Source organism: Tympanuchus pallidicinctus, unplaced genomic scaffold (genome assembly GCF_026119805.1).
Source record: "Tympanuchus pallidicinctus isolate F22 unplaced genomic scaffold, pur_lepc_1.0 scaffold4, whole genome shotgun sequence".
In the NCBI taxonomy this organism is placed as follows: Eukaryota; Metazoa; Chordata; class Aves; order Galliformes; family Phasianidae; genus Tympanuchus; species Tympanuchus pallidicinctus.
The window spans coordinates 42752896-42764950 of record NW_026294758.1 but is presented as its reverse complement, the minus strand read 5'-3'; the positions used below and the strand labels follow the sequence as shown (position 1 = coordinate 42764950).

The 12055-nt window shown below is 36.6% G+C and overlaps 1 protein-coding gene across 9 annotated transcripts in view; it reads right to left on the bottom strand.

Moving 5' to 3' along the window:
* Window positions 1–2695: 2695 nt before the first annotated feature.
* Window positions 2696–12055, bottom strand: part of ZDHHC21 (zinc finger DHHC-type palmitoyltransferase 21) — a 41570-nt gene continuing 32210 nt past the window's right edge. For all 9 annotated transcript variants that reach the window (XM_052700811.1, XM_052700812.1, XM_052700808.1 and 6 more), the window contains 2 exons: window positions 7227–7270; window positions 2696–6744 (listed from right to left, as the gene is read on the bottom strand). In XM_052700811.1, the coding sequence (XP_052556771.1) occupies window positions 6612–6744; window positions 7227–7270 (177 nt within the window). In that variant the 3' untranslated portion in view covers window positions 2696–6611. The remainder of the gene's footprint in view (window positions 6745–7226; window positions 7271–12055) is intronic.

Sequence of the window (12055 nt, the reverse complement as noted above, 5' to 3'; positions counted from 1 at the left end):
TATGTAAACTGGAATTATTCTTACAGTTACACAGGCAATTCTTATGTGGCCCTTGTTGCAACAGTTGACTTCAATCGTATTCCACTATAGCTGGGAAAAGTGGACATCAAATGTCATTGAGCAAATGCGGCACGATGGAAGTCTGAGGCTGAACACAGCCCACAGATGCAAGTTCATGAATGAACCTTGATGGTCAACTGCCCTACCCCTAAGAAAGTAGCATAAAAGTCTTTTGAAAAACAACACATTCGGAAGGATTCAGCAGGCATGACCTTGCGTGAACACTATTTGTAAGTGCTGATTCTTTCCAAAAGAAAACTCAAGCAGCCCGTCTCTGACTCAATCCATTTTGAAGTCCTGATATTTTTACTAATTTAGATATAGATTCATTAGTGTACAAGAATTAGTTACGTTTATCTTCAGTAATGCAGGAGGCAACTCACAGTATATTTTATGCATTTAACTATTAAATCTATTAACCTTAAAAAAATCACAAAAGTAAAAGTGAGTAGAAAAATGACATGCCTGATATATTGTGTAGCAGTAACAATGGTGTTTCTCTTCTGATAAAAACAGCACACCAAGTAGGAACGTGTCACTTTATATTTCCATACCTGCCCAAGTTACTCTACCAGAGCATCTATTCTGTTCAATATGAGAGTGGCTTTAAGTAGAACTAGTCTGTGCCGATATGTGCTGCAGGAAGCTATGAAAAGAACTATTACAGCTGAAAATGAGGGCAGATGAACATACAGAAGTCATTCATAGCAGGAACTTTCACATAGTTCTGAATTCACTACAATGGAATGGGTAAATGAGACAGCAGTCGGATTAAAAAGGTCTGGTTTCTAATATGAATAATTAGGAGAATTTCTCCCAAGGATAATTTCTTCCTACATCATGCAAATGCTTCTAAAAGGTCCAAACAAAATGAGAAATCGTTATCATCCTGATTTTATTGGAAAAACTACCTGCATCTTTAACCCATAAGTCACACATTGTGGTTATTTTTAAATTTAACTTGCTGTTTTTTGAACATAACAATTCGGTGCTGTTAGGTCTAAGTTAGGACTTAGTTTTCAACAGTTTAGTTTTCAAACTAAAGCAAGTCTCCTGCTTAAGACAAAGTGAAAATTAAGCCTGTAGAGATATCGGACATAATTTTTAGAAGGTTCTTCACAACCTCACACTAGCTAGCATACAGAATCTGAGAGACATTGATGGATAATCTCTAAATGTGGTAAAATGAGCCTCTACCTTTAGCAGTTGCAGCACACTAAGCTGAAGCCTAACCAGGACTTGAAAACCTGTGCCAAGTGCCCACAGCTGATTTGAAATATTTAAGAGCTAGCAGAATGCAACAGAAGCAGTTATTTGGTATACCTGGAAGCAACATATATAGAAGGCAGGAACAAACAAAGCATTCCCATCTCTGAGGGGAATTATGTGACTGAAGAGGAATAAACCTGAAAAGTTTAAATGCTGGGCTTGTGATATACACACCCATACTAACATTTCTAGCATTCTTTCTATGTATTAGCATTGCTGGACAAGTACGATGTTCAGTTGGATATCTTCATCAGGTTCAAATCTTTTTTTCTGGACTTTAACAAGAGATTTGAGTTTTCACTGCTGAAGAAAATCCAGTAGTATCTTGAAATGCAAAAAATGGAGTAGGACCTTTGTATTCAGACAGTTAACTTTCAACTGGTTTCACTATTATGACTGAAAATGTATTTCTTACACATGCTGCTAAAAAATCAATTTGTTATTCTTGCATAAATATAAAAACTGTAGAGCTAATACTGAATGAGAATTAATATTGAATGTGGTACTAATTTTACACAACTTAGTCTTCGGAGGCAGATACCATGGAAGTACATTTAGCTTTTATTCTATACTGCTACTAGAAGTACTATTAAGTACCGTTGATTGGAATATCTATTGATTAAGCAACATTTTTTGTCCAAAAAAATCAGGACTGCAGCAAACAGAACACTTCTAAGGAAAGTAATGATATGTCCAGTTGGGAAATTGAGAAGAGTCCATTAACAGTACTATGCTTTCTCTTTGTGATAATATTATTCCAATAAGGCCACATCACTTTCTTATTTTTAGCAGCATCAAAATTAAGTCCATTGTGAAGACAAAGATTGGAGATGATGAAGTCAAACAATACGTCAAAGTGTCAGCAATTTCAAATACAAGAGACAGTGGCACTCTGCTACAAGTGATGTCCTGCTGGTAGGAAGGCTGGCAAAATACAGTATATAATGTGCCACAAAAGGTGTTTTATGTTAATTACAATTTCAGGTTATCAGAAACCCACCTTATTATCACTTGTTTCATCTGAATGCGAAGACGAAAAAGATTCTCTTTTATAGTACTACTGAAATCTTATCTTTGTCCCCTTATACTGGTGTAGAGTGGCCTGATGGAATAAAAGAAAATGTTTTCATTGTTTCTAGAAAATATAATCTGTTGAATAAAACTGGAAAACTGTAAAATGAACATTAAAAGACTTGTATAATGATGGCATGTGTACTCAAACTGCAAATAGTTGCTCTTTTCAACTTCACTCAGTTCAGTGAGCTTTGCTAAAAATCAAAGCATTTGGTACCATCTTCACTTCCACTGTTTTATGAATTTTCCCTTCACATTCACTCACTTTAGATTAAATCCAAGTAGAATAATGTGATTAAGTGCTTTAGAATGCAATTTTATTTATTATTTATTGTTCAAAAGAAAAGTCAACCGATCTACACATTTTCTAGAAAACTTGCATGTGCTACAAAACATTTGATGTGGGCCCAAGACTGTGTCCATTTAAGATGCAGTTTTGTCTTGCAACGTTCCTCTTTCCACTAGCACAGACACACACCCAAATCATGCAATTATTGCTCCAGATAACCAGTGTGCACTAAGGAAGAATAACAGCTGCACACCATTCTTGCTTCAGGCCAAGAGTCAACTGTCGTTGCTTAATATGGCCAAAAGAGGGCACTTCGAGAATAAGAGAGGAAAGGCTCTACTTCACACTGGAGCATTAGCTAGGCAGACTACAGTCTGAAAATAACTACACAATCTCAGAGACCAAACACATAGTAATGTCTCAAGCCTAAAAATTAATCAGCATTAACTGTAAAGCATGAGAAAAAGTGCAAGGATGTTTATATGCATGCCCTGTTATGCACTCAGAGCATGTTTATCCCCAGTCTGTGCCTTATCAGGACAGATTTTTTTCTGTTTCATATTTCCTCCTTTTTGAAAATAGTGGAACAGAGTTGAAATTATATCCCCACAGAACAGGTAACATTCACTGGTGTCATCATTTCATTGTATATATCATGTAAAAAAATTTTAACTGATGTTCACAGAGTTGAGAGGATTCTGTATTTATAGAATTGGTTCTCTATATGTATAATCTATTCTATTGGTTATATATCTATTGGTTATAGAATTGTACAGTTAACCACGTGATATCAAAAAACAGAAGGAATGAAATATATCCCCCATCACAAATGTATCACAAATAATTATATTCTTGATCCTCTCTCCTAACAAGCATCAAAGTGTAATGACCTGCTATGAAAACTGATTAGCATGAAAAATTTTTAAAAACAAAAACAGAGTTTTTCTCATTAAAAAATTGGCACATAAACCAAAACTGACCTCTATTATTCTCTTAAGTGTTTTACAGAGACTATAGTAATTGAAGTCCTTCCAAAGACAAGTGAATACAGGCATTACTTTATAATAAATACAAATATTATTTTTAATTTCAAGTGCTAGTCTAGCCTTTTTATCCACTTTCCTCAAGCTCATCTTTGTTTATGGACTGCTGCCAATTATGATCTTAAATTCTGAAGTCACATCTATAAATGCAGCAACAGAGAACAGTTGAATATTAGGCTCAAAATTTAAAATAAGAAAGTATTGTATTTATTTTTAAAGAGAGAAGGGAAGTCAGTTCAAACGTTAAAAGCTCAGAAAAAGGTTAAAATTCAAGTTACTTTAAGATGATTCTTCTAGCATTTTCAATGATCAAACCTGTTAGTTCCGTAAAGGAACATCCACCATAAGCAGTGACTGCATTAACATTTTAAGGAGCAAATCTAAAAATTCATTATGAATAGCATTCATGACAAATTTAGCCCTTCACCCTCAATGAACTGTTTGCAAATTAACTGATTTGCTGCAAACTCAGATTACATGCTGTACACTCTCTGCCTGTGCCTTTAAAAATTACCATCACTTGGCTGTCATTTAATCATAGAATCACAGAATCATAGAATGGCCTGGGTTGAAAAGGACCACAATGATCATGTAGTTTCAACCCCCTGCTATGCGCAGGGTCGCCAACCAGCAGACCAGGCTGCCCAGAGCCACATCCAGCCTGGCCTTGAATGCCTCCTGGGATGGGGCATCCACAGCCTCCTTGGGCAACCTGTTCCAGTGCTTCACCACCCTCTGAGTGAAAAACATCCTAATATCTAACCTAAACCTCCCCCGTGACAGTTTAAGACAATTCCTGCTTGTCCTATCACTATCCACAACAGCTGTTTATAAGTTCCCTTCAAGTACACAATGAGGTCTCCCTGGAGCCTTCTCTTCTGCAAGCTAAACAAGCCCAGTTCCCTCAACCTTTCTTCATAGGAAAGGTGCTCCAACCCTCTGACCATCTTAGTGGCCCTCCTCTGGACCTGCTCCAAGAGCTCTACATCTTTCTTGTGCTTTTTAAAAATGGACCCAGTACTCCAGATGGGGCCTCACAAGAGCTGAGTAGAGGGGGACAATCACCTCCCTCTCCCTGCTGGCCACCCCTTTTTTAATGCAGCCCAAAACACAGTCAGCCTTCCGGGCTGCAAGCACACACTGCTGGCTCATGTCCAGCTTCTCATCCACCAGGACCCCCAAGTCCTTCTCCGTGTGGCTGCTCTCAAAGAGATCTTCCTTTGTTTGTATAAATTCCTGGGATTGCCCCAACCCAAACGCAGCACCACGCAGTTGGCCTTGTCAAACCTCATTAGGTCCCACTTCTCCAGCCTGTCCAGGTCCCTCTGGATGGATTCCCTTCCATCCACTGTATCAACCACACCGCTCAGCTTGGTGTCATCCGACAACTTTCTGAGGTGCACTCAATGCTATCATCGATGTCATTGATAAAGATGTAAAAGAGCACCGGTCCCAAGACCAACCCCTGAGAGACACCACTTGTGATCAGCCTCTATCCTGACACAGAACCATTAATCACAACCCTAAGGTGATTGATCTGTGATTAATTTAAGGTGGATTTTGGTCCTGTTAGACTAGACAACAAACACTATAGGCTTTGCAGCTGAGAATCTCCCCTGAAAATTCACAGAACTTTCAAAAATCACCACTACTACCTCTAAAAACTACCACTACTACAAATGCTAGCATTTGTACAGATATACAAGGCTATCATAAATTACATATTTTTTTCCAGATTCAGAAAAGTTAAGCCAGTTTTGGGAATCATTGTCATTCCACCACAACGAAAATGATGCTTTCTTTGGTTAATTATTTCCATAAATAAAGGGCCCAAAACAAGCTATCGTAATCAGTATAGTATGCCATCCCTCTTAGTAGCAAATATCTATATCTCTATATAAATACTTTTAAATATTTTCACAAATACTTCCCATTTATAAACACCTAAATCAATTCCAGCTAACTGACTAAGGAAGAGAAAATGTAAAATGTTTATATATACTATTTAATATACTATTTCTTATGGTACATTATGCCAACAAATTAAATATGTATTTTTAAAAAGTAATCATTCTTGTGTATGTACCACACAATTTTTGTTGTTGTTGAATTATTGCAAAGAAGTCCTTGGGGTGTTAGGGAAAACATGCTTTGCATGTGCATATTTTACCCTGTGGCTTTTCTTAGCTTTTGCTGACATAAATACATTAGTATTTTCCACTGAGACTATATCTATTCAAAAGGATGACTATAAGATCTCTCTATATAAACATATACATGTATTTATATAACTTCTCAGACAAAAGTTTAGGAAAACGTCTGCTTGTTTTAAATGCTACCTTTTATAGTGCTGTGCTGCATGGTTAAAATCATGTCAATCATCACAAATAAATGGCAGTATAGGAGAATTTTAAATACATGCAGCAGAACCAGAGACCTCAATATTATCTAGGAGACCTACACGTAGAAACAGTAAAAAAAAAAATAATAATATTAAGACACTTAGAGGGAAAGCTAACAATCAATGTAAACTTCAGTGTTTCCTTCCAGAGAAAAAAAAAGAAAAGAGAGTCATTATTACCAAACAAATAGCGTAAGACTGCATTTGTTTTTTTGTTTTTACTATTAACTTCAAAGACAAATGAAATCTTTTTGGAAAGCTAATTTGAAAGTGAATATATCTAAATGTAAACATACAAAATGTATTAATTTCAGACCAGAATCAAGACCACAATGAAAATAAAGCTTGGGACACACTGTGATGTCTACAATTGGTGGGTTTTTAATTGAGTTGAAGACTGTCATAGTCCTATCATCATAAAACCTGTAACACACTTCCAGCATGGAGGACCCATCTGTGCCCACCATCCATCTGTTTAGACGTGATTGGCAAAGTGGTAGGGAACTCGCAGTGGTTGCCTCTGTCTGAAAGGAATAAACCACAGGATCTTCCAGCGAGTGCCAAAAACTTCTGAGAAGGTCTGCTGCCATGGCTTTCGGGGCCTCGATCTACAGAAGACAGCATTATTAGTGAAAGACAGCACTCCCATGGTGCACTTCAGTCAGCTGAAACAAAACATGTTGGCTAGGGATCTATTAATGGAGTTTTTTCACTGTTGCATGCAGCTGAAACTCAGCTTCAGAAAACAGAAATTATCTATGTCATCAAATCAGCTAAAGGTAATTTTTTGAAGCAGAGAACCTCAGAATCAATTGAATGTATGTCAAGGAAGTGGTTTTTCATCCTTATTTTTGTAAGAAAATGCAATTTCATTCAACTATTAGTAAGAAAGGAAAAAGAATAACGTGCATCTGCTTTGTACAAAACCAATTATTACAGGATTAGAGAGCTACTGCAAGAGATAGGAATCACTGAGTACACTAACATACAAAACAATTTAAACAGTGCCTTTAGTTCCTCGCCTCTCTCACACAATTAAACAAGCAGCTACTGCTTCAGCAAATAAATGTAGAAAGTTTGCAGCACTTACACATCTTCACAACAGTTCGACATTTTTTCTATGCTTGTTGTGTCCTGTTGAAGAAAAGAAAACAGACTGAAAAACTATTTCTTTATACTCCTATATATTAACATGCCATTGTGAAAGGAATAAAGCAGGGAACAATTCTAAGCATATGATGCTTTGACTTTGGTCCAGTAGGTCACATATTACTCATATTCCATGTTAGTTGTAAAGAGCTGTAAGATTATATGCACAAATTTATTCAGTTTGTCAGTGATTTTTACAAATATGATGAACATGATGTAACATTATATCGTGTAGTTTTACTGTGATAGCACACACCACAGAATATTAACAAAAACTACAGTATTATTAAAGTTCAAATAAATTCAGATATTACAATTAATTCACAAGACACTTATAAGTAGTGTGCACAAAGTAAACTCTTGCCATATTTTTCATAAGCACTCATTCTAGACTTGGAGTAGTCCACTGAGATAATCACAGGAACTAAATATATTTATACCTTAATAAAATTGAACCATTAGCAGAAGTAGTACTTTGAAAAGCAGGAACTAGTAAAAAATGTTGCAATACTGATCTTAACAAATATCATAATGCAAACAGCTGCTAAGAATATACCAATCATTTCAGTTTCTAGAGATACTATTAAAAGTAAATATAATTATTTTAAAACTCATTAAAAAATAAACAATATCCAGAATGAAGATGCCCCTTCTGCTAAGAGTAAACAAAATCATGCTTTCCCGATCATAATTAACTTAATAATTCACTAGGTTTTGTAACCAGTAGATAAATTTAAGCTTAGATCATTTCCAAATAAAACTTCTAAAACTACGAACAATAGTGCTTTTCTCTCACTTCCACACTACGTATTTAATGAAAAGCTTGCTTTGTAGATGAATATCACTTCAACTCCAGCAGTATTAGTGTTTCCAAGCACTGCCACAGCTCATTATGTCCCAAAATCATTAATCAGATCTAAAATACAACAATTTAAATATTTTTCATCATTCCATCTTCTTGTCATGGCAGCTTGATATTTCCCTTCAATTTTCACTCTCTAGGCATGTACATAATGCACCTGTCAGATTACACCAGCATCTGAATGAAACAGAGCTTGCCTTTATTATCCCAGCCATTCAGAGATGCAAAGGATGTGGCTTAATTAGGCTGTGACTTCATTAAGTCATCTGGAAACACCACCTAGCAATAAAACTGTGCTTCTTGGCTGTTCTTGCCATCCGCTGCATCGAGTTCAGTACAGGCGCTGCTGGGATTCTGCTACCACCTTTCACAAACATTTGAAGGGCACTGGTAAAATGTTATTGGGATGTAACAAAGGCACTTGCATCCCTACTTCACTGAACACAGGTGTCCTCAATTCCCCTAGTCAAACTTCAATCTTCTAAATCTCCTTCCTGACCATGATCAGTTTTGGAAGAGGATCCCTTTACTGCTACACGGCACAAATTTAAGTTCTGCCCTCTGGCCTACCTGACGAACTCTACATTCACTACTGCAAAGGAGAGAAGTTGCCTATTCTTACTCTAACCCACCAGGAAGAAAACTTTACTCCCTGTTTCTGTAGAAAAGGCATGCCCACAAGAGATTATATAAATCCATTCTGGACCCAACATTAGGCAGATTTGAACAACTGCTCAAGACTGACAGAGAGGACCAGCATAGAGACAGCAAATTGTCAATAATGGTTTGTATTCCAATTCCCACAAACCTTATAGGCCTGTCGAGCATATTGGCCTGCCTTCCCTCCCCTCACCTTCCACAGGTAGCAGCAAGAAAGCATTAGAAGACATTTGCCATTTTCCCCATTATGGCAGGACTGGGCTGCACAGCCAAAGAATATTCTGTTTCCTTGTCCTAGCATTTTGTCTTGTTCTTTTCTGATCAATGAAAATCACACACAGCTGAATAAATAAACACAGATATTACCTCCACAATACATCAATCAGGTTATAAGAGTGGTTTCATGACATGCCCCTTCCATAACTACAAAAATATCCCTGGGAATTATCTTCTCGTCACCTCAAGCTGTCTATCTGATGACACAAAATACTACTGGTATGTTTGAAAGCAGTGACTGCTAACTAACATTTTAGAACAGTGCTACGCTAGTCCAGACTATAACTGATTTCCACCTATCAAGGATTTACATTACCATTACACATAAGGAATCTTAAAGCAGCTTTGGACAGATACTCGGTAACAAACTAATACATTAAGCACAGCTTCTTACTGTTTCTCCACATGGTCTGTTCATTAATGTGTTTGTAAAGCTACCTAAAACATCACATTTGAGATTTTTAGAGTAATTCCCTGTTTGGAGATGGAGTGGGGGGAAGAGTTGTATTTCTCTTTAGTTGTCGTCATGGCACTGAGACCTGAAGCATGCTACTCAGGGTGTGCTTGTGTCAAAAAAAAACAAACCTCTGCCACGTGCAGAAAGCACTACAATGGGACCTGCCGAAAGACTGTCAAACTTTCAAATCTTTCAAACATACCAAATACTTTATTTGGATAGGAAGTCCAAGAAAATAGTCCTTTCTTTCCTTCTTCTTGCATTAAAGTTCTAGAATATACTTTATCATCCTTGCGCTTTACAGTAAAAGAACTGGACTAAGCAGCCAAACTTTTGTTTCTGGGACACCTTCTCAGAATTTATTAAAAAAAAAAATCTTTATAGACACATTTTAAAAGCTGTGAGCTAGTGCTTGAGGGAACAGGAGGAAACATCTCTCTTTGAAGTTTAGCTACTTAACAACTGCTGGAGACTAACTTACTCAAATTCCCCCCCTGCTTCCCTCTCCCAACACCACTGCCAAACAGCTGGGCTCATTTGAAATGTATTTTAATTTGACAGTGAACCAATTTACCTTTTCACATGAAAGTGAAACTTCACAGCACCCCAGGAAACTCAGCAGCCCCTCTGGAGATGGAAGAGGAAGGAAAGGGAGATATATTCTTCTTTCAGAAATGAAAAGAAGGACCAGGAGGACCAGAATAACCATTCTTCTTCTGAATGTATCCTGTTCATTAATGTATCTCATGAATGGCTTTCAACCAGAGTATCACCTCACATACAAAGGCTTTATTACAACATCGGCATTACTGCATACAGCCTAAGAGGCTTTGCCTGTCTGCATATACTATCAGCTTGGATTATAATTAATAGAACACTTCTAAGAATTTTTTGGGTTTTCTTTTTCTTTTTTTTTCAGACTCATAGCCAACGCTGATGTTTAAATGTCCTAGGGAGTTGGTACTCACACAGAAGTTTAACATCACATGGTATGAACCACCTTGTTAGACCTATTGAGACCTAGTAACCTCTATCTTCAAGAAAAACGCTGACTTTAAGTCAAAATTGACTGATCAGCAAACAATCAGTTTTACACAGTGGGTCATGTGGACCCCAAAGCGACTGGAAACACCTGGCTATTCAGATACACACCCACCAGTAAGTGTATAAAAGGAGAAAAAAAAAATAACTTAGTGAGAAAGGCAAAAGAAATTCGAGGAAATAAACACAGAAATCGTTAACAGCGTATAACTTTAAAAAGAGACAAAGGGAAAAGTGCTCAGATTCTGCAGAGGAGATAAAACGTTGGGTTGCTTTCTTGTTGCAGTTTTTTGTTTCTGGCTTGGTGGGTTGTTTGTTTTGTTTTTTGCGTTAAGGACTTACTACGAGCTGAGCAGCTTGCCTGCTCTAAGTAAGCTACTGCAACAGCTAATACTGTTAGGAATGATAGGAGTACTGAGAGAATTCTGTGGATTTAAGATTAATTTGCAAATGAATGCACCTGTGCTACCTACAAAGAAACAGAAATCTTTCACATCTATATTTTTAATAAGTATAACCAACTGCCTCAAAATAGAGATTTCAAGAAAGATCCCATGCACCATTTTACAAATTGAGCTATAGAATGAGATTCATCATGAACTAATTTATGATGGAGCAAGCACATGGAAGAAATATTTTCCTCTAAGTGGTTCATGTTTTCCAAAGGAGAAGCAGTAATTCGTAACTCACAGAACTAACCCCAAGTCATGTATCCACAACCTTTGGTTTAGTTTTACTCCTGTACTTGCTTAAAGTGATGTGCAATCAATGCAGTTTTACTTAACACTCGTACTAGAAGAAGACAAACAGTAAGTCCTACTTTCTTAATTGATTAATTTCAAACATTTAGAAGATAAAAATTAGCTTGAAAGTATGATTACATACAACAAACAAAAATTTGCAAGTCTTCCTGCACTTGCAACCATTGCTTTCTCATGGAAGTACCACTGCATCTGAATAATCCATCAACTTTTCATTCCTTCTACCTATCTTCTCTTGTTTGTATGGAAATGGCAGTTCCACACAGTTGAAGAATACTAAACACTGAGCATCACACAAAAAGAACATTGAGCATTTCATAAATCTCCCATGTAGGCATTAATTACATTTTCATTTTATATACGGCTACCTTTTAGCATAGTTTTCTTAATCTCGAATTCTTACGTAAGAAAATACAATTAGTTTTATCAATATCAGTTAGGTTCAGTTTGAAAATTACTAGTTGAGTTCTAGCCTCCATGTTTTAAAATTCTTAAATCAGAGAACTGCATGCAAAATGAAAAAAAAAAAAAAAAGAGGCTATGGTATATGTATAAGGAATATTCCTACACAGTTCTAGTCTCTGATGCATTGTGTTTGTAAAACTTCTTACTCATGTCAGTTTTATTAAATAATTCAGTGAAAGAAAACGTGACAACAAATTTGCATCTTTGCATTTGCAAATAAGATGGAAAAAACAGATTTCCTCAGTGTA